This window comes from Tyto alba, unplaced genomic scaffold, assembly GCF_018691265.1.
Source record: "Tyto alba isolate M040663 unplaced genomic scaffold, T.alba_DEE_v4.0 Super-Scaffold_1, whole genome shotgun sequence".
In the NCBI taxonomy this organism is placed as follows: domain Eukaryota; kingdom Metazoa; phylum Chordata; class Aves; order Strigiformes; family Tytonidae; genus Tyto; species Tyto alba.
Window position 1 is genome coordinate 38,533,770 of NW_024881261.1, and position 22,459 is coordinate 38,556,228.

General features: G+C 49.9%; 2 protein-coding genes across 3 annotated transcripts in view; both read left to right on the forward strand.

Moving 5' to 3' along the window:
- Nucleotides 1-429, forward strand: part of CHUK (component of inhibitor of nuclear factor kappa B kinase complex) — a 30,614-nt gene extending 30,185 nt beyond the window's left edge. For both annotated transcript variants that reach the window (XM_042792459.1, XM_042792517.1), the window contains one exon: nt 24-429. In XM_042792459.1, the coding sequence (XP_042648393.1) occupies nt 24-50 (27 nt within the window). In that variant the 3' untranslated portion in view covers nt 51-429. The remainder of the gene's footprint in view (nt 1-23) is intronic.
- Nucleotides 430-796: 367 nt separating this feature from the next.
- Nucleotides 797-22,064, forward strand: ERLIN1 (ER lipid raft associated 1). Its single transcript, XM_032986673.2, is given in 12 exon segments — nt 797-1,054; nt 2,298-2,379; nt 2,915-2,961; nt 8,564-8,625; nt 9,538-9,663; nt 10,846-10,919; nt 15,987-16,045; nt 17,061-17,152; nt 17,666-17,755; nt 18,001-18,080; nt 18,268-18,411; nt 18,413-22,064. Coding segments are annotated over 12 exon segments (1,092 nt in total). The 5' UTR covers nt 797-941; the 3' UTR covers nt 18,536-22,064.
- The last annotated feature ends 395 nt before the right edge of the window (nt 22,065-22,459 follow it).

The following is a 22,459-nucleotide window of genomic DNA, read 5'->3' on the forward strand; positions in this document are numbered from 1 at the left end:
TGTTCCCTTGCTTCTTCTTTCAGAGTTTTGACTGGAGCTGGCTGAAATAGCCGAAGGAGCGCTGCTCTCTGCGAGGGGCCTGCACGCTGGGAGGCTGCGGCCTGTGCCGTGACAAGCTGGGGGGGAGCGGCCCCTCCGTCCCCGTTGTGTTTCGCAAACCTTGGCGCTGGCAGAAACGAACCGCGTTTCAGGGGCTTTTGCCTCGTTGGGCTTTTAACTAAAGGAGTAACCCGCTTGTTGGGGAGGGAGGCGCGGCGGCAGCGCCGGCTGCCTTCACCAGTGCTGGGCAGGCGGGGGGTGCGCCCCGCCCGGGCTCTCCCGCCGCTTGTCTCGACGCGTGTAATATGAATGTATAGATTTATATATATTATATATATATATATATATTTTTAAATAGGATTGACTGCAATAAACGCTGTGGAGAGGCTGGCCGCGCTCCCTCCTTGTGGGAGGGGAAAGGGGGGGGGTGGGGTGGGGCTCTGCGCGCCGTGACGCCATCGGCGAGCGCCGGGCGGGGGGGCGGGCGGTGCGCATGCGCGGCGGGAGCGGGGGTCTCGGCCGCACGTGGGCAGGCGGCGACAGGTATTTTTGGGGGGGGGGGGGGGGGGGGAGGAGCACACACGGCACCCTTGAGGGGCGGCGGGGCGAGCAGCCCTGCGGGCCACCGGCTCCTCGTAAGGGTGGGTGCCGGCCCCGCTGCTGCCCTCCCGCCGGCGGTGGGGTCCCCTCGGCGGAAGGGCTGCAACCGGCGTGAGGGGAGTGGGGAGTGGGGGTGGGGGGCGGTGGCGGGAATCCGGCAGCTGAGGAGTTTTTCTCGTTGGGAAAGGAGCGGAGGCGCCGTCGGAGAGGAGGGGGAGTGAAGATTTTCGTGCGCGGCGGTGAGGCAGCACGGGGCGGGGGGGGGGCCGGGCGACGGTCTGTGTCCCGCAGGTGATGCGAGGATGAGCATGGCCCAGGCGGGAGCCGTAGTCGCCGCTGCCACAGGACTCCTCGTGTTCTTCCTCTACTCCTCCATCCACAAGGTTGAGGAGGGGCACCTGGCTGTGTACTACAGGTACTGTTCCCTCCCAGCGCCTCCCGTGATCTTCCCCGAGCTCCTCTCGCTGCTGGGATTCATCCCTGGCCCCAGATCACCTCCGGAGGTGACTGCGCTCTCCCGCCTTCCCCTCCTGGCTTTGCCCCGGGGTGGGCAGACTTGTTTCTGCTCTTTTGGGCCTGGATAACCTGGCCCTGCGCAGAACCGTTACAAATTTTGGTCTTTCTGAATCCTCGGCTACTTTTCCTCCCTCTCTTTCCTCCCCTTTTCTGGGTCACGGTTTGGATTTCAAACCTCAGAGGACCAAAGCTATTGGTCGGTGCAGTCTTTTCATGTCTGTTGATCTCTTCCTCTTACATCAAGGGCTGTCACCTCTATCCCAAGACTGTCGGCCAGCCAGAATACCTGCTTCGTTGTTGCTTTGAAATGGGTCTTCTCCCTGGCTCTGGGGCTGATTTTCACCTGGGGCTTGTAGCTGCCCCTAATAGCATCTGTTGGGCAGCTAACTCATTGTCATTCCACAATACTGAACGGTCACAGTCACTAAATGCCACCTCTTAACTAGATGTTGCTTCAAATTTGAGTAAAGGAACGGAGAAATTTGGCACCAACCTGTCTGTATTTTGAATTTCTGCTATATTTCTGTCCTGTCTTTTCCACCCTTCGCACTCACCACCGTGGGCCAGTTTGCTTTGCACTGCTCTTTAATTGTGTTTTGAACACCACAGGCCCTTGTGGGACGCTGCAGGAGACCTTACTGCACAACAAGGATCGGTCACTTAGGGCTCTCCTCTGTCTCTCATGTCCCTTAACCACTTGCTGGTCTGCACAAGAGACTGCGGCTTTTCTTTGTGCTTTGGGTGAGGGACTGTGCCGAATGCCTTGTGGAAATCCAAACTGGCAGTACCAGCTGGATTTTTCTATGGTTACCAGTGAACTATTTAGAGAGGGAAATCTGTGTTCTTGAAGCTCTCTGCAGTGTTGCACTGATGGAAGAATTTAGCAATATCTTCCTTCTCTAAAAGTTAATTGCTCGCAGGTCTGAAGTAAATGATTGTCAAGTTGTAGCAGGCAAGTATCATACACGGTCAACCCTGTTATAGGGGAATTGGTGGCAAATTTGGTGCAGGTGAATAATGTAATTTGCACTACAACAGCTGTGTAGTTGGCAGTTTTGAATGTACTCACTCACTCTCAAAGCTAGCACTTACTGTTTTCCAGTTGCTTGAGCCTTTTTCCCTGTTTTCTTCTCTCTCTGTAGGGGTGGTGCATTATTAACTAGTCCGAGTGGACCAGGCTACCACATCATGCTCCCGTTCATTACCACGTTCAAATCCGTGCAGGTTAGTATTTTCTCATCTTGGAAGAGAGTTCGTGGGAGCAGATGTTGGTGGGGCTGTCACTGGATGGGGGTGACTTGGGCAACTGGTGTCTGCAGGGGGGCTCAGCCATATGGTAGTCAGAGCAGCAGCTCCTAGGCAGCCCTTGGTTCCTTCTGCCTTAGGTGCCAGACCCAGCTGTGCACCGGGACTTGTCCTTTTGGTGGAATGTCCACAACGTGTGTGTGTTCCTTGGGAGAGGAGATGTTTTGCTCTGGGAGGGTGGTCTGTGTCTGCAGCCCTAATTATTTCCCAGAACTGCAGGCCTTAGTGCTTCAGGAGCTGAGAGTAGGGAGATGAGCACAACTGCTTTTCTGCTTCCCAAAAGACAGTTGAAAAGAAGTCTGTTTTCTGCCCACACCTGCAAAAGTCGGGAGGGAGGCAGAGGATACATTTTTGACTTCATGTTCCTGTGTAATGTCTGTGAGAGTCTGGGTGCAGCACGATCCTCCTGCAGAATGGAGAGGTTTTGTGAGCACTGGTTGTCTTTTTATTTCAGACCACGCTGCAGACTGATGAAGTGAAAAATGTTCCTTGTGGGACAAGGTATGTTTTTCCTTTGTATTTCTTCTGGTGATGAGCAGATGCACTCTGTTGTGTAGTTTGCAGCTAGTCATTTACAGTGCTGTGACACAGAGGCTGGAAAGTAAAAGCACATACCCTAAAAGTAGTCCCAAACATACATACATCACACTTGGAAATAATAGAGCAGGGAGGTATGGGAGGGCATGCTCTTGCTTTCTCTGGAATTGATATTCAGAGGGTATTTGCGTTTATAGTGCTGTTCTCTTGATTTTTCTTGGTTTCTTCCCTGAGTTACTCTGTTAGCCCATTGCTTGTGCTTTGGTCTGCTCTCTGCTTTGCAGTATTTCTAGTCTGAATCTTGGGGCTAATACAAGTGCTAACCCCAGCAGTGGGCAAAAGTAAATGTGAATGGGAGTCCTCCTGATGGGAGATGGTTCATTTCAAAAACAGCTCAAGAAAGTGAGTCTCCTGGAATCACTTGGCAGAATCTGTTTCTTTGGGGTTAAAACCAAACTGGTGATTCTCCTTGTCTTTTATCGTTGGGGTACTCAACAATATTTCTGTTCAAAAAAAAAAACCAAACAAACCCAAAAAACCAGTATGACTTGAATGATGACACACAACGACCATGTTGGAATTAAAAGTAGAACGTTAGTGGCAGCGTTAATGAAGCGGGGTTAGTTTTGATCTGGTTTAGCCCTTATTGAAATGAGTTCTTGAAATTATTCCTATAGCATCAGACATCACTTGAGCCTAAATATTAACATAAAGTTCTCATGGGCCTTAGCTGGTTTTAGTTTTAGATCTGAAACCTCTTTCAGGAGTATCTGTAAATAATGCTAGAGTTCAGCGTTGCAGCCAGGGCTTTATGGTCTGGTAAAGAGTCTAGATCAAGCGAAAAGTAATTGCAGGAAGGAGGAGTAGGACTCATTATGGTCTCTATCTGTATCTTTTTAATGGCACAGTTAATAATATGTCATCAGAGCAGAGTTTTAGTGAGGTGTTAATGGCGGCTTTTAGCTCATAGGTAGTATGACTAGGAGTAATACTTTGCCTGCTGGATGTTGTAAAACAGCTTCACGTCTCTGGGCCAGGGATGGTGACCTGCTGTCCTGCAAGCCTCGTCAACAGACCAAGCAAAGCTTTCTGCTGAAGCTTAACCACGTTAGATGTGCTAACATGGTCAAAATTAAACTCTGCTGCTTTGGCCCTGCTTGAGCAGAGAGGTTGGAAAAGATGACTCCAGAGGTCCCTGCCGGCCTCGACTGTTCTGTGCATCTGTGATTTAGGAGCTAAATATTCTATTTAATTCTGTATAGTTAGTTCATTAAGTTCCTGTTACGTTGCAGGATTCATTTGTGTACAATACAGGTGGCTGTGAAGTTACAGGTAATAAATATGCTTTAAAACACCAAACAACTGGTGAAGCAGTTCTTAGTTAATAATTGAACACACTTCAGACCAAAGGTCCCAGTAGCCCTGTCCATTTTTAAGGTGTTACTGCAGGAGCCTTTAAATTTGCTGCATTTGGAATCAAAGTCTACAGCTGCTCCATGCCAAAGCTTTGAATCCACATTTCCATAATAAAGCGTTAGCTTAGAAAGAACAAATTGATCAAATCTGAAACTTCACTACACCGGTTCAAAGTTCATTGCAAGAATAGATCCTAAACAGTTTAAATTTCTGTAGTTGTATCTTAAACCATCAGATTTTAAAGGCTAGGTTTCCCTTTCATCATATTCCTGTTCCCTGTATCCTCATCCACATTAGGAAGCTTCTGAATGGCTGCATGGGTGTCCCATTCCCAATTTTTGCCTTACTTGTCCCATTTATGCTTGACAGCATTAAGGCAATACATTAAATACAGATTTTAAAACACTTTGGCACCAAGTGACTGTTTTTCATCAAACAGCTGTCACCTCGGTGACAAAAACCGTTTCATTACAGCAGGTAGAATATGTATCTGCTCTAAGCTGTAAATTGCCTCGTGTCTCAGATTTCTGACCTTCTCCAACACGAAAATGTGTGCACAGTTCCTTGTAAAGTTGAGCAGTTTTCTCAGGGCAGGTCTGCTGATCTCCAAAAACAAACTAGTTTTAAAAGAGCAAAGTATTCCAAAGGACTGACTCGAAGAATTAATTGAGAATGAATATACTCATGAGTATATTAATTGTGGAATAAGATAAATGGGTTGAAAATGGTGTTGTGGAAATACTGTATGACAGAATTAGGTAAGTAGCATTTTTGTTATAAACTTAACTGGAAAGAGCCATGGTAAATATTGCGCAGGTTTTTGCAATGCCAAGAAACAGTGAATAGCCAGGACACTAAGCAGTAATACTGCTCAAGCATTAGATGTTTATTTGCTAAGGTGTGAGAGTCATCCTGTGCGTGTGCTGCAGATCTTTGGCAGGAACGTGCACAGAGCACTGAAGGAATGCTGTTCTGGGACAGATCCCTGTTTGTTAGCCAGTCATGTGGAGAAACATGTCGTGAATATTGCAAGTGGATGTATTGCATTTAATCCCTGTCTCTCTAGACAGACCAGATCTGACCTTTAAGCCCAATTTTTACATGCTCTGATTGCTTAACCTAGCCTGGTCTTTGTTTGTGGTCAGCTCTAGCAATAAGCATTAAACCTTTGCCTTTTTTTATGGCCTGTTTTTTATGGGAATGTCCTTCAGTTTTTCCCTTGTCTCCTGGCCTGGCATAAGCTAAAATCCTGAAATGTATGAGGCTTTCTAAGGTTTACTGAAATGCCTGCTAGTGTATGTTAGTCCGTTGTACACTTTCACCTTGTCCTGTAAAGTCGGGCGCTACTGCTGCCTAATCATGCTTAAACTTCTTCCAGGTGCACGCAGTCTGTATGTTGATCCTCCTTTCAGACTTTCTATGGATGTCTTGTTCCTCCCTCCCTGACCAAAGAGCCTGCTAAAGTCAGTGCTGCTCTGCAGTGAGGGACCTTGTGGGGTGTGAGTAGCCCTTAGAGAGGCTGCAAATGCTGGTGTTGGAAAAGCTGTGGAAACTGCAGTAAAGAGTTACAAGCACTGAGAATCTCCCCATGAGAGCATCTGGCAAGAAGCAGGCTTCGGATGTTTTGAGAGTGGTAGTGGCTTATTTTAATGGAAAAGACATTGTCTGAACCAGCATTTAAACCATAGGTGCCAAAGGGCAAGTAAAGCAGCTGTGGATGATGAGAGGATTTGTACAGTTTCAGGTCGACAAGGTGTGTGAATCACCCCGTATCAGCTCATGGTGCTCTGCCAGAGCAAATGTCTCGAAACTGCCTGGGACAGTTTTTCCTGCACCCCAGGACAGAACAGTTCACTGTTCTGGACCAGGCTGTTTGAGAAGAGGTCTTGTCTGAGATGCTTACTTTTAAGATCAGGGTGTTACAGTCCAGTTTGGCTCCTGGTTTTACAGCAGCAAGGTCCAGAGAGCCATCCTCGCTGCACAATGTGAAATGATGATGGCTCCAGCAGCTGGATAGATGGGTGGAAAACGCAGCGTAAGTGCTTTGTGGGCTTGGTTTAACCTGAAGCCCCCAGTGGGGAAATAGGTAGCCAGCACATCTGGGCTCTGCGTGGCACCTGTTTCCTCAAGGCCATTGCCTGACCAACGGGACTGATATAATTGTTATGCCCCACCCTGCTGACCCATGCTGGTTGAGGTCCTTGGCAGGGTTGCTGTGGGTGGTGTTGGTTGAATTAGATGGGCAGCAGGCAGTCCTCTGGCCCGAGGTGCCAACCTTTCTTGCATGTGAGGTGGCGAGGGGCTCTGGATGAGTCGTGTTTAGGAGGCAGATTGTCTCGGGTGCTCTCTTCCTTCTAACATCCCCATAAAACTGAAATGCCAGAAGGACCCCAACATAAACGTGCAGCGGAGGAGATTCCGATGAAAGAAACCCACCTGCTCTGCTTTGGTTCCTCGGCAGCATATCTAGAGCATACTCTGAGATGGTGGCTGGGTTTCCCTGTCCTGGTGGAGATGTCATAAGGTGACGTCAACAAAGCAGGAGGATGGGAGCAGGTTCAGAAGATCCTGAGGAATGCTGTCGGACGACACTTGCAATGATAAATAGTCATTTTATTGGATGTGGTGGGACAGCTAGAGTGCAGAACAGATGAGAGAGAGAAAAGCACATAAACTGTAACATTATAACTGCTTGAGCAGCCTGACATGCCTATAAAGTATCCATAAGTCTGTCTTATTTAAAAACAATAGTAACTCTTCTTGAGAGACACAGCAAGAACGACCATGGCCTAAAGAGAAATCTTGAGTGAAAAAGGGATTAATACTCTTACATGTAGCATCTCACTGGGGAAATAAAGCTCTCTTTAGCCACAGATATCTCTTCTGCTGGATCGTCCCTTCCAGCAGACAAGTGCAGTCCATCAGTGAGGTTTTTAGCTCGTGGTTTGCTATGGAGCCAGCAGGTCGGGAGAGCAAACACAGGCTGTGTGTGGGAGACCTCTTCTAAAAGAGCACAGATGTGGGCAAGTTCAGGTGATTTTTTTTTTTTTTTCCACAGATTTAGCTTTCAACTGCCAGAGATTAAGATCTACAGAATAGGAAACAGAGTTTGTCACGGGGTATATGTTTGAGTTAAAGCACCGCAGAGACGAAGTTTGGAAATGTATGAGGTCTGCTTCTGGAGATGAGTTGTCTCTAAACAGTTTCTGCTAAAGCTTCTCGTTTGTTATTTGCCTTTGCCCCGAGGACAAAATCGCAAGATACCACGCTTTAAAAATACTCTCTCGAGACTTAGGAGTTGAAAATTAAGGAGTTGAAAGTCTCGAGACTTAGGAGTTGAAAATTTTCTTCCATGGTAGAGTTGTACCCAGGCATCGGCATGACCTGCTGAAAGCCACATCAGTAAGAGCAGAGGCTAGGATCAAGCCCTACCTCTGATTCCCTTCTTTTCTCTGCTGGTCTGGCAGCACGTGATCCCTTGGGTAGAGGACTGCCTGCAGGCTTCTTCCAGTGAGGTGTCTGGAGCTTCTGGACAGTACACACACCTGGGCATGTGTGCACAGTTGCAGTGTTACTGGATAGCCATTTGCAACATGACATTGAAGTGAAGAATATGAATTAAAGTCTGTTATGTGCTTTGTTTCTTCCTTTCTGATGGGGCTTGTCAAGTTCCTGCTGGAGCTGGTAAATGTGTGAACTTAAACTCAGGGCTTTTCTGTTTAAAATGTATTTGCTACCTAGAAGAGCTGCGGTGCATCTGCAGTTTGTGTCTACTCCGCTGGTTGCAGGTGTTGTCTGCCGTCCTTGTTGCCTTCCCTTCATTGTGCTGGAATCCCTCTTTCTGAAAGTTGCAGCTACATTCCTGTTCAAAAACGTGTTCCTTTTGCTGGCTAAGTAGGAGATAAGACTGAAGCAAAAAGTGCTTTGCAGACCTGCTGGAGCACGCTTCTGATTTATGCAGAGAGAGGGACCAGTCTGTACAAAGCTGGGGTTTGCTGCCACCTAATTGCAAAATGCTCAGGAAGTCAGAATTGTTCTGGGTAAGTTTAGTAGAATTCAGTAAAAGAGGGATAAAGATGACTTTGCTTTAAGTATAGACCGCTGTTAACAGTTACAGTAATAGTTCATTAATTCTCTTTTTCACTTACAGTGGCGGTGTTATGATCTACATTGACCGAATAGAAGTTGTGAATAAATTGGCACCGTATGCAGGTATTTCCCGTCCTGTTTCAACAAGCAGCGCTGTGACTGTCTTCACTCATCCCGTAGCAGCTCTGTCTTGGTTTGCAAGACTTCCATTTTCTGTGTCTTATTATTCTTATGGTTCCCAATATCATCGCACATAGTTCCATGCATGTGTCTGCAAGCTTTTTGAAGAGCCACACATTTGCAAAGGTGAAGGTAAATTCTAGGATTGCTTCTCCCCAGTACGTTTAGAAATGTGACGGGTGCTCAAGCAATCCTATTTCTTGCTGCTGAAGAGTAGACCACCTGTGAAACTAAATACACAGGACAGAGTCCCCAGGTGCTTGCCAGCTCAGCTCCTGGGAAAATTACAGAGGCAAAGCCCACGTAGGAGCCTCTTACATTCTTACTTCACCAGTTGCCAAACCAAAGATTCAGTCTTTTGTTTTTTGAGCAGTGTAGCTTAATGCAAAATGCTAGTGTTACTGAGGCATTGAAGGGTGAATTCACGTTGTAATTGTGGGAATGATATTTGTTTTCACTTTATGGTAGTATCTGTTCCTATGCATGCAGGTCCTGGAGAAGCTTTACTGTTTCATTTGATTATGCAAATCATAAAACAGGACCGTGTGGTATATCTTGCTGTAATTACTCTGCTGTTTGAAGTCATGCAATCCCAGCAGCACTGGTGGAGGGGACCTCTGCAGGTGTCTCCTGACCTCCCTCACACTCACAGCAGGCTTCTCGCCAACAGCTGGGCAGTGCAGCTGTGGCCTTGTCCTGCCAAGTCCTGAAAACTCCCAAGGCTGGAGATCCCCCACCCCCTGTCCTGGTGCTGCACTACTTTCCTAATACTTTGAGCGGTTGTTTTGCAGTTACAGCATTGCAGAAAGCAGTACATGTCAGTGGTGACCTGTGATAATTCTCTTTCTTCCTCAGTGTACGATATTGTGAGAAACTACACAGCAGACTACGATAAGACCTTGATCTTCAATAAAATTCATCATGAGCTGAATCAGTTCTGCAGTGCCCATACCCTGCAGGAAGTATACATTGAGCTGTTCGGTGAGTGGATGGCAGCTGGATGCACCCAGCAAGGGCTGTGTAATCTCCCTGTTCTGCTGTCGAACGTGTTACAGCAGGCTCCTGTGAGCAAACAGCCACTGTGCTGCAGTTGCAGTCTAGAATCCAGCTTCTTATCTATCCATATGCCACTGCCCGTGTGACTTTACTCATTAATGATTCAGATTTCTTCGTCTTTCCACATCTTCATGTGGGAATTTGATTTCAGTCCTTTTCCTCTTAGAACTGAATCTGGATGCACAAAGTAGCCACTCTGCTCTTGTGCGTGCCGTCATGCCCATTGCCTTCACTGTGATGATGTTTTTGTCTTGAAAACTTCTACTCTTAGGCCCCTGTTCTGTTGCTGATTTGACTTTTTAACTTTAAAAGCTTCCTTCTGGCTGGTTTTAGCAAGCGAGAGCTGGAAGGGAAATGCTCTCAGTTCATTGCAATGTTCTAGTTTTTCACAAGGGGGTAGCAATGGTCAGGAATTAGCAAATTTAATATTTTGCTTCTTGGTACCGACTTGTACCTCCAAAGGTGTAACAGCATCATGTTTCTTCTTGAGTGGCAGAGCAGGGGAAAACGAGTTCATGGAAGATAAAAGGTTGTCAGGGTTTTAATATTAATAGACTGTAGATCTTTGAATGTTGTACTCGGACTTGCCAAATATCTGTACTCAGGGAGGAGTTTTCTGGTAGTACATGCAGCTTATAATCCATTCATAACTGGCCATTTCTGTGGAAAGATCTTCCTGGAGCTTGGAAATTACAAAATGCGTTTTTTTCCATAGCAGGTACTGGATCCTGCAGGTTGCTAGAGACTTAAGGCAGAGATTGCTGCTGGCAGCAGGGATGGTGTGGCTCTGGCTAGGAAGGTATAGACTTCTACCACAGGCTCTGGGTACTTTTGCTTGCTGAGATACTGAAAGCCATTCACCATTCGCTCCAATACTGTGAGCTGATCAGTAGCTGAACCTCTCTAAAGACACTAGTGTGTGGCTTTCCTTTCGGGAACATGTTCCAGGGGGTATAGAAAAGGAAGCAACATACTGAACGATCTCAAAAAGTGTCTTTATCTTACACCGTAGAGATACCTGCTTTTCAAGGCCAGCTGACTGTCTGCCACACAAGCTGTAGGAGAAAAGATAAGCTAAGTGGTCTCTCTCTTGTCCTCCAAACACAGATCAGATAGATGAGAATCTGAAGTTGGCCCTGCAGAAAGATCTCAATGTCATGGCACCAGGTCTCACTATCCAGGTAGGTTCATTCCCTAATAAAGATTATTATGTTTTCCACCTCTGATTTGCTCACCTTTCACTAGATGGATGAGGTTTCTTGCTTCCCCTTTCCACACGATGTTGAAATAGTTGAGCCTTGAGTTGAGGTTTGTCAGTTGAAGACTGTCCAAATGACAGTGACCACTTCTAAATGCTGGTTTTATGTTAGGGGAAGACTTGTAGGATAGAGAAGAGGACCTTTTAGGCCACAGACCTACAGGTATTGGATTTAGTTTACATAGAGGAAGAAAATGTTTTTCTTTAACTGCCTTTGGCACCCCTGCAGTGGTGGGTGCTCTGTTGTGCCAGCGCAGTTCCTACAGGTAATTGAAAAAGAGAGAGAGAGAGATCTTCATCTTTTCTGCTCTTGTGCCAGAGATAGGGAAAGATGTTATATCCTAAGGGATTTTCTGCTTACACTTAATGTTAGAAAATCATGGTTAATCTTAGCTGGGCTCTGGGGACATACTGGCTTCTTGGCGTGTTGAAGTTCAGGGCAACCAACTACGAAAAATACACCTTAGGCTCGCAAGGGCTAGGATGAAAATCTCTGGAGATTTCCATTGAAGGGAAGAATGAGACCAAATCCGTTTCACCGTTTGTTTTGCCACATTTAGGTGGGCTGGCTGGCGGCCTGCAGGGAGGGAGAGCCTCCTGTTGACAGCATGTGTAATGCTATGGTAAATACCGTGCTGCTTCGCGGCTCATTTGTGCATAGGTTTGCTCTGTTTTGATGAGGGTGAACCACAGGCAGTGTCTTATCACAGAGAAGTCGAGATGGCACCACTTTTCCAATTATCCAACTTGACTTGCACTGTACGTCGCAGAGAGGTTGCCTACAACAGTTCATCATCCATCGAAATCATTGTCATAATGTAAAGGCCCTTGTTGATCTCAGGGTATGGAAGGGTGTAAGCAAAGCTCATGACACTTTGCTGGGACACGTTAACTACAGTGCTAAATCTGATCATCAGTGTACATTATCCCGTCTCAGTTTGGCATGTCCAGTCTTCACTGTTGGTCGAAAGTTGAAGGATATGCTTCCTGCATCAGCCCAGCCTGAGTTCACCAGACCATCAGTTTGAAGGGGTCCCATAGCTAGTGAGGAAAGTGGTTCATCTGTAATGCTTAAGACACTGTGATTCTGCCCTCGTGTTCTGATAGTTCCCTTTCAAAACAGAGCTGCACCCTTGTCTCCAGTAAAATCGTGCCTCGACGTACAACTTGCCATGTTCCCGTGTCTCTTGTCGGGAAATACCCTGCTCCTCCAGTGAAGAACTGAGCTTTCTTTAAACTCTGCACATGCAGCTGTGTAATCCAGATTAATTTAACTGTACCTAGGATTTAATTGTTTTGTGAGCTCCAAGGGAAATAATTCTGTATTTGGGCACGGTTCTTTCCTCTTGAAGAGCACATTTGCACACATGAGTACTTCAGAGATAACTGACATTTCATTTTTGAAAGAGGCGGCAGAAAACAATCATCGAAAACATGCTGTTAGAGGAAATTAACGGCATTTATTTCTAGGCTTATTAAAACTATTTAGCGTACATGAAACTTTCACGAGTCCTCCAGGTTGCCTGATGCAAAACTTTTTCCTAACTGGAATGGTGACCACAGCCTGAAGGGGAGACTTAGTGGATGGTCAGAAGTATCTAGGGACCGTCACAAGGGAGGCTCCTGCGCTTTCCCTGTGAAAGCAGCACACCCTGGGGCTCGTCTCAAGTGTCTGGACAGAAACACACACATCCTGAGAAACTGAAAATCCATGTGTATTTGCAGTCCCCAGGGCCTGGTGGGATATCTTGCATGAGTGCAGTGCTGCTGTAGGTGGGTACAGCCTCTCTAGGGAGGACGGGCTGAGAAGGTGAGGCGTCAAGGTTGTGCTGCCTGCAAATGACTGGCTCCAATCATGGAGCTTTGCTTTGGGATGGATGATGAACAGCAGAGATGAGAGCCAATATAGGTAAGAATCAGACCAATATGGAGGACCACATGGTCCTTGTCTGCTGCAGACCACCCAGTTGGTAAGATGAAGTAGATTAAAGCTGCCTGTGGAAGACCAGAGAAAGCCTTGTGGTCACAGACCCTAGTACTTGTGGAGGTCTGATGGCCTCAGTGTCTGCTGGAAGGGCAGTAGGACTGGCCACAAGCCATGCTGGATGTTTCTGAGGGGTGTTGAATTTGGGTTTTGGCACTGGTGAGCAAAGCTGACTGGGGGAGATACTCTGCTGGATCTCTTAGAAACAAGGAAGAACTGTTTGGGAGGTGAAGTCTGGTAGCAGTATGAGCTGTAGCAGCTGTAAGGGGGTGAATTCAGGGTCCTCGGAGGAGCAAGGTGAACAGATGTACAGGCGTGGGTTTAAGGAGGACAAGACTCAGTTTGTGCAAGATGTGCTTGACAGGGTCCTGTGAGAGACTGCCATGGTCAGCAAAAGAAGTCAGGAGTCCCCACTTCATTGCCAAGGACACCCCAATCTGTGGAAAGTCAAGCAGGTGAGAGGAGTCTGGCATGGATGAACAAGGAGCTCCTGACTGAGGTGGGAGGAGTGAAGGTGGTTGAACTGAGCGTATGAAGACAAGAGTTAGGAAGACCAAAGCTCAGTAGACTTGGACCTAATGATGGCTGTACAGGGCAACAGAGGGGGCTTCTGAGGTGCATCCTGAGCAAAAGGAGGGGCAAGGAAGCTGTGGAGCAGGTCACGTAGTGACCAAGGACATGCCAAAGGCTGAAGTACTCAACACCTTTGACTTCTTCCTGGCAACATCTGCCTTTGGGCCTCCCCATTCCTTACGTCAGCAGCAGAGTCTGCAGGGGTGAAGCATTCCCCACAGTAGAGGACAGCTGAGCAGATGGACACACACAGGTCTGTGGAACCAGGTAGGATGCATCCCAGGGTGCTGAGTTGCCGGCCTGTGCCATTGGGAAGCCTCTCTCCTGTCTTTGAAAGATGCCAGTGGTCAAGGTAGGTCCCTAATAACTGGAAACAGACAAATGTCACACCCGTAGTTAAGGAGGAGGATTGACAGAAGTACCATGCTGTCAGCCTGTTCCCACTCTCTGCAATGTTTACGTTGCCATCGTGGTGGCTTTCAGCTGCACTCTCCAGTTTGTTGGTATCACTCGTACTGGGTTCCCCAGTATCCAGATGCAGCCTCCCCAGTGCCAAGTAGAGGGGCATAAAAATTGCCTTCAGCCTGCTGCTGAGCTTTTGCCAGCGCAGCTCAGGATGGGGCTGGACTTCATGGCCATAGGGGAAAAAAGATGTCATATAGTCAGCTTGTCTTTTGATTCGTTCATGCTCTTTTTTACAAAACTGTTGCTGAGCCAGTTAGTCCCAGCATGTCCCAGTGCCTTAACGTTTGATTATTAACACTATTGACAGTGGACAGTAGTGTTTCTGTGTAGTAGACTTAAGTAGATTTCACCATTAAATACATTGAGCCATTGGCTTGAAAAAGAAGGCACCAGTGGAGATGTTCGAAGACCTGGCAGCTTTCCTGATTGCTGAGGAATCTTTGCCTGTGTTGGAAAAGCCACGCTTCTGGAAACCGATCTTTTGTTTTGGTGCAGGGGTTATTACGGAGGTGGAAAGAATATCCCCCCCAGTGCACCCTGCAGTGGCTGGTGGGGTGAGCTTTCTGCATGTGATACCTTTGTAGGGACTTGGAGAGGCTTTGCTCCTTGTAGGAGCTTAGAAAAATCCTTTCACTGAAGGATGTTCTGGTCTGATATCCCATAAATCTGCTTTCTTTGCTTGTTCACAGAAGCATCAGAATTGGGGTTGTTCAGCCTGGAGAAGAGAAGGCTCCAGGGATACCTTATTGTAACCTTTCTGTATATAAAGAGGGCCTGTAAAAAAGGTGGAGAAAGACTTTTTACCAAGGCCTGTAGTGACAGGACGAGGGACGATGGTTTTAAACTGAAACAGAATAGGTTTAGGTTGGATATAAGGAAGAAATGTTTTACAGTGGGCATGGTGAGACACTGGAACAGGTTGCCCAGAGAAGTTGTGGATGCCTCATCACTGGAAGTGTTCAAGGTCAGGTTGGACAGGACTTTGAGCAACCTGAGTGGAAGGTGTCCCTGCCCGTGGCAGGGGGGTGTTGGACTGGATTATCTTGGACAGTCCCTTCCAACCCAAATCATTCTGTGATTGCCAGGTGTCCTGCTTTGACAGGCTGGCTCCTTCTTCCCAGGCAGGGTGTGTTTGCCAGGGCCAGGGTGCCTGTCACATGGAAACGGTTCCCTTGATGCACTGTGTACAAAGACTTGCCTTGATATGCCCATATCCCATTCCCCTCTGTGGAAGCCCTTCGGTTCTTTGCAGACTTACTGACCCCAGAGAGAAGCAGGAGGTTCAGCACTAAATCTGCAGCGAAGATGGAGCAGGAGGGTTGTCAAGCAGTTGTACAGCCATGGACCTGTCAATCTGCATCTCCCAAAGCTCAGTAATGAGCCAAACATCATGCCAGATGAGCAGCAGCAGCTCCTGGTCCTGCCTCTCTGACATGCACCTGAGTTGTGGTGTCAGCATTGCCATGCACATCACTCTTGATGATCCACAGTTGCGTACAACAGCAGTTCCCGGTTGCCACCCATGCCCTCCTGCTCTCTCCTGCCTTCACCCATGCCCTGCCTCTGTTTTGCACGTCTTACCCCTCCAGTTTCATTTCACTGGGTTTGTGAGCTGCTTTCTTGAGCAGTACTGTGGGAAGTGTTGTCTGGTGGTGTTTGAAGAGTCGTTGGGGTGCAGAACTAAGCTGCTTCTAACAAAGGTGGTGGATCTCTTTAGCAGTCCACGGGCCTTACCTGATCTCTTAGGTGCCATAGAGGGTGCAAAGACAGGAAATAAAAATGTGAGGCACCTCTGTGCGAGTGGCTGTGCTCAGCTGTGTTGTACAAGAGGATTGAGAACCATTATGTGTGGTCTTGGATCAATGTGGGAATGTCCCGAGCCCTACATCTGTTTTTGCAAAGACATTTCTTAGTTACGCAGCTCGCATCAAAATGTTTAATGCTCTCACTTTTTTTTTTTTTTCATAGGCTGTGCGTGTTACAAAACCCAAAATCCCAGAAGCCATCCGAAGAAATTTTGAGCTAATGTGAGTAGCTGTACATCTTAATTGTATGAATTGGTTTAGAGGGTCCAGCACAGGCATAATGCTATTAGAAAGCTCTTACCTGGTGCTCAGAAGGTGAGAGGTGGGCTCTAGTCAGTGTGTGCTTGGCTAGGTACGCTTGTGCATTCTGTTTTTCCATTTCCATAGCTCTTTCACCGTGAAGCCTTTCAGCCCTTCACCAAGACAGTTGTTAACACGTACAGAGTCCAGATCAAGGCCGAGTTCCTACTCCTTTATGTAGAGGGGACACTGATGGGCAGTGGAGAACCTGTAGAAAACTCATAAACTGAATTCAGGGCTCAGGGCTCTCGATGTCTCGCCCATAAGCTTCCTTCCAGCAAACTCACAGAATTGCAGGCAGATTTTAGTCTGGTGTGTTCGTGTGGAGATTTCCTGTCCAAGCCCTTTCTCAAAGCAGGGCCGGCAGGTCGCTGGGGGCCATTGTCTGGATGAGTCAGGGCATCCCTCACCCCTCAGGGCCCCGTCCCGGGGTCGCCCCGCTCGCACGGGGACGGGCTGTTTCTTTGGGGTTCCCTGTGCTGCGGCTTGTGCCGGTGCCCCCGGGGCTCCCTCCCTCCCACCGAGCAGCGCCCGGCCCCGGCGCCTCCGGGGCCCCTTTGGGCAGAGGGAGATGTTGTTGGATCCCCCTCCACCTCCTCGTCTGCAGCTGAGCAAGCCCAGCTCCTCATATGCCCTGGCCTCCACCCCACGTCTGCAGTAGTCCTGCGCTAGACTCCTTGTCCTGAAGGCCTCAAACTGTATATAGCGTCCAGACGTGGCCTCACCAGTGTCAGACAGAGAGGGGGAATAATCCCTTCCTTCGACCTGCTGGCTACACATGCGCTTGTACAGCTGGAGACAGAGCTAGTCCTCACGGCTGTGAGGGCACGATGCTGGCAACTGACCGGCTTCTTGTCCCCCTCGCCTCCTGTGCCCTGGTTTGCAGAGCTGCTCCCCAGCTCCGTTTCCCTGTGAAAAAATGTTTCTCACCCTGCAGGGAGGCCGAGAAGACCAAGCTGCTGATTGCAGCCCAGAAGCAGAAGGTGGTAGAGAAAGAGGCAGAGACTGACCGGAAGAAAGCGCTTATTGGTACGTCACCGGTTAGGAGCGCTAGCGGACGGGAGCCAGACTGAATTCCCATTCCTACGTCCCCCAGTAAGCTGGAGTAGGACGTTGTCTTGCATCACTGAAGGAGGCACAGCCAGGCGGCACCAGTTGGGAAAATAGGAGTGTTTGTGCTGCTGTATCCACGTCCCCCCTCCCTCCCCGTAGCAGCAGCGCAGCGAACGCCTCTGTCCCACAGCTGGCCAAGAGGTAACAGCCCTGCCAGAAGAACTGCTTGGGCTTGAAGCTAAACGTCCTTGTGCCAGGGTGACTCACACCTGTAAAAGGGATGTCAACCAGGGCAACTCTAGAAGCATCAGCACTGTGGTTTTTTTCTGTAACTCTACTGCTTGTAGTCCAAACTGGCACTGTGGGATCCAAGCAGAAAGGGAGGCAGCGGAGAACAAGCTACTTGCGTGTCAGATGCTGCTGGGGTCAGGGTGCCGATGCTCAAGCCCCGAGAAGTGAATGTCTGAGCTGAGCCTGTTGTGATTGCAGAGGCAGAGAAGGCTGCTCAGGTGGCCAGGATTCACTATCAACAGAAGATTATGGAGAAGGAAACGGAAAAGCGAATTTCCGAGATTGAAGGTAACCAAGCTGCTGGGGTCGTCTTCCAGCTAAGGGTGGTGGCAGGTAGAGGAACCTCAGAACTGGGCTCACAGGCATTGCCATCCTGCAGAAAACAAGAAAGGGTGCAGTAGCACAAGGTTAGGCACCGGGGTCATTCCTCCCCTTTGCAGGTACCTCTGGGACAAAGGCTCGGGTGCTGGATGGGATGGGGTTATTCACTTGCTAACGCTTCTTTTCCTGTCCGTCCTCTGTTGCTGTCTTAGACTCTGCATTCCTAGCAAGAGAGAAAGCAAAAGCTGATGCAGAGTATTACACTGCTCGGAAGCTGGCTGATTCCAACAAGGTGAGCGCTTGAAAGCCGGTCAGATTACTCTTTTCCTCTGCACAGGAGATTAGGTTCTGGTGGGCAGCACTGGAAAAAACACTTGATTTAACAGCCCCTGTCCCGAGAGGCAGCTGCCTGAGATGAAATCTAATGATGTGGGGCCCGGAAGATTGTCTCTTACGGTCTCTGGTTTCTCTTTTGGTAGCTGAAACTTACCCCGGAGTATCTGGAACTAATGAAATACCAAGCGATAGCTGCGAACAGCAAGCTGTATTTTGGAGACCGCATCCCCAACATGTTTCTGGATTCCTGTGCCTTCCAGCAAGCCAATCTGAGGACTGCCCAAGAAACCAGCCTTCCTTCACAGGAGGCCTCGGAGACCCCTGGAGAAAGCCACCTCAGAGCAAAGGAAAGCACTGGCTGACAGAGGTAGAAAGGTAGCCGGTATAGCTCAACAGCTAGCCCAGCTGTGAATGGGGATGTTGCCCTGTGCTGGTGGGGCAGATGCAGCACACGCGTGGACATCTTGTGTATAGGTGGCAGTTGGGTTGATTTTCTTCTAGCAACACATTGCAAGTGCTCTGCCTCTTCCGTTTCTTCCCCTATTAAATTGGTGCTTCCAAATGAGGGATAATCCTGTACTAACATACCAATACTGGAATATTAAAAGACAGACACCAGGAAAGCCTTCCGCAGTAGGTGCAGTTATTTAGCAAGCATTACCCTGGAGGTAGGAGATGTGGCTTTGAGTGCTGTGTTGCCGCACACTGGTCGTTCCCCAGTGCTCCTCGCTGAGGCCGAGCGAAGAGGTTTCCTTTGTCCTGCCGATGAAGCTTTTGTTTTGTGGACTCGGAGGCAGGTTTCCACCAGCGCTTTCTAACTCTCCTCAAGGACTCCAGTGGAGTGGGCTCTCCTTGGCCAGCGGAGTCTGTGTGTTCCTGCTCAGGGCAAGGTCTGGTGAGGAGTGGTTTGGCGTGGAATAGGTTTATTTGAATAGGATCTGCGTAGCCATAAGCTTCTTTCCTGTAGGCTGGGTAATGGCTTGGAGCAAGCAACTTCTAACAGGCTTCTGTAACTCCCCCTCTCCAAGCAAGAGCCTCACGCTGGCTGCCTATGACTGACTGTATAAGTACGTTTCAGCTGGGTGGCTGGGTCTCACCTTGCATCCTGAACCAGATTTCAGAGGACGTGGAGCACCTCCGAGCAGCTGGTTGGGAACAGAGCTGGGAAGTCTTTGCTCAGACCCCAGCCTCCCTGCAGGTCTTTTCGCCAGGGAAAGGCGGCTGAATTTCTACTGCTCTGCCTTGCTGGCGATGTGAAGGGGAAGAGAAGAGTGAAGGGACCCCGCTCTGCAGCAGATCAGATGTTTGACACCTCAGCTGCAAAGCAGGCGAGGGCCTCGCTGCTCCCCTGTGCAAAGTCCACTGCTCCAAGAAGAAGTGGGACCTGCCATATGTGCCCTTGAACTGCTGTGGTGGGGAGCCTGCCGCTGGTCCTCTGGTCACTGGCCACGGTTTGCCGAGTTGCAGGGCTTTTGACTGGTGAGCGGTGCTGGCGGGATGATCTTTTCTGCTGGTGTGTGTTGTAATATATCCCACCCCTGCTCCTCGTGTGCTGCTGCAGGGTGAGAGAAAGATGTGCTCGGGGGGGGGGGGGGCGCAGGGGGGGAAATCTGGTACGATCTGCTTTCCACTTTTCCTCTGTCCTCCCCTTTGCCTGTGAGGACGCGCTTCTTTCTAGGACCTGTTTCTTGTCATGTTCTGCCACAATCCCAGAAGACAGTGTCAGGGGAAGCAACTGGCAAGAGCTTGGGCTGAAATGCCGTTCCCCAGCTGGTGGCACTGCGGCATTGCCTGCCTCTGAACCCACCACCTGTCCAGAGACCCCCTCTCCTCTGCCAGCCTGGGATATCTCTGCGTTTGTCCTGCCTTCCTGTCCCCCCGGGTGCAGCCCTGGTGCAGTTTGCTGGTTGGTGACGACGTTCCAGGTGCTCGGCCGGTCAGTGGTGATGGGCGGGCGTTGAGACCTTCTGTTCCTGGCACCGCCTGCAGCCTCGTGGCAAAGGGAGGAACGTGCTTGGTTTTTGCCTTGGTGAAACATTCAACCCGAAACAAATGGCCTGAACTTCCATCTCCGCTTGCGGTTTCACCGGATGAGCTGTGTGGGCTTCAGGCTTTCCAGTGTTCTTTTGTTATCCTGTGTAACTTGGCTCGGAGGATGGCAGTGTCTCTCCTCAAGGAAGTTTGGTAACATACAATGCCTTACCGTGTCTTGGCTCTGCCCTGGCTGCATCTCCTCCATCTCTGGGGCAGAGCAGGGATGCACTGACCCTGCCTCAGCTGCCGCTGCTCACTAGCCATGGCACGTTGCAGCAGTTGCAGGTGGTCTTTCTTTCCTCCAACTGTTTGCAAACTCCCAAGGCCCAGCGGGGTGCTCTGCTCCAGCTGCTCTTCAAACCCAGCCAGGGACCAGGACCCTGCCCCAGTGAGAGGCCAGCTGAAGGTGCTGAGCACCAATCCCAGCTCCCAGGGAGGTTGTGGGTGAGCGTGCTTCCTCGTGCTCGGAGGATGAGGGATGAGAGGAAGGGTAGTGCTGTTGCCAGGAGGAGAGGTTTCTCCCGGTCCTTGCTCTACACACCCGGTGCCTGGGGGCTGTGGCACAGCCGTGTTGCTTTGCAGGTTCCAGCCTGGAAGCGCTAAGCCAGGCTTTTCAGTGGAAGGGGCTCATGTCTTCACCTGCTGAGGTCTTGGGCAAATGGTGCCCTCCTGGCTCAGAGCAGCCTTCAAAAGGCGCTGGTGGGCAGGGGAGCAGGAAGGAGGTCTGCATGTCGCCGCGGAAGGCAGCTCAGCCAGCGGGCAGGGCAGAGCTGAAGCCCCTGGCTGATGGCAGGAGGGGAGTGGGCAGGCACAGCGTTAGCCCCCTTAGACCCTGTAGTGCCCTCCCCAGGGGAGAAGGGGACCAGGGCAGAGGGGATGGCAGCACGTTTCGTAGCTGTGGTGGTTGAATTGTCTTCTGGAAGCGCTGTTGGGCTTGCAAGGTCCCCTTTCCCCTGGGAGAAGGGCTTCAAGGAGCCCGTGGAGTCGCATTTCTTTGACCCTCCACCTTCTTGGTGTTGCTGGCTTGCAGCAGGTGCTCTGCAGCAGAAACACAGCCTCTCTTCACCCCAGCAGCAGCCACTTTTGGTTGGATTTTGAGACAAAGGCAGGCTTTTAAGAACGGAAGTACTCCTGGAGGGGACATAAACTTGTCTCCGTGTGGCGTTCACCTAGTGCTGGCATCAAACCCTGGAGATCAGGCTGGGTGGACAGGGTAGGTTCTGCCAGCCTGGAGATGACAAGAAGCAAGGGCAAGAGGGGAACCGCTAGAAGCAATAACCAGGCAGCTCACAGCTCTCCAGCAGCGATCAGAGTGAGCTTTCTGCGCGAGGGGCGGGAAAGCCTTCCCGGCCAGAGCGGGAAGGGCTGCTTCCCTTCAGATCTGAGCCTTGCTGGGCCTCCCCGCGGATGTGTGGCTTTGCCCTTGGTGACTTTCACTCTGGCTAAACGTCATCCTGCCCTGGATGGGTTGGGTATGCATCAGCCACCTCCTACCCCCCTGTGGCCTGAGGGTCACCGGGGGATGCTCCTGTGAAGTCCTGCAGCAACACGTGTGTGGTGCTCGGTACCTTCTGCACAAGCCTCCTCCATCCCTCTCTGCTTCCTCAGCTGCTGCTTCAGAACCCTGAGTAGGTGTGCAAGAGGAGGAAATCACCATGGCTTTAACTCCCCAGTCTAGGCTTTGCCTTTCTCTGAGCTGGGAGCTGCAGGGAGAGAACACGGGTGCAGCCAGGAGCGTGGGATCGAACTAGTTTTTTCTGTCTGTTCAAAAGGCCTGTGTGGTCCTGTGACTAAAGGGGTCCGCCACGGGATCCCCACCTTCTTTAAGGAAACACGATACATATGTTCCAAGTTTACATGCACAGAAGTTCTTTTGATAAAGCAGAATAAAATTATTTTGTTACCATTTCCTTGGCGCTTTTCTGTGTCCTGGGGCCAGCGTCGCTGTCGGCACACGGAAGGGGGACACCCCCAGTAACACCTGCAGCTCCCCGGCTGCAGGGACTGCCACCCTGGGACCCCCCCCCCCGAGCAGCCTGGCCTCGAAGGCAACCCCAGGCTGGCTCTGAGCAGCGGGGGCAGCACTCCCAGTCCTGCCGTGTTGCTGCTGTCCTGCTCCGAAGCGCCTAATGTGATCTGAGCCCTGCTGGCCCTTGAGCTGCCCTGTTGCTTGTACCCATCACTGTGGGAGGGTTTCCGAGCAGGGATGGCTGCGAGCGGTGCCCTTGGGGCTGGTTCCCTGAACACTGACACCTGCAACCGTGAACACTTGCCTTGGGCCAGCCGAGCTGGTGGTGGCGG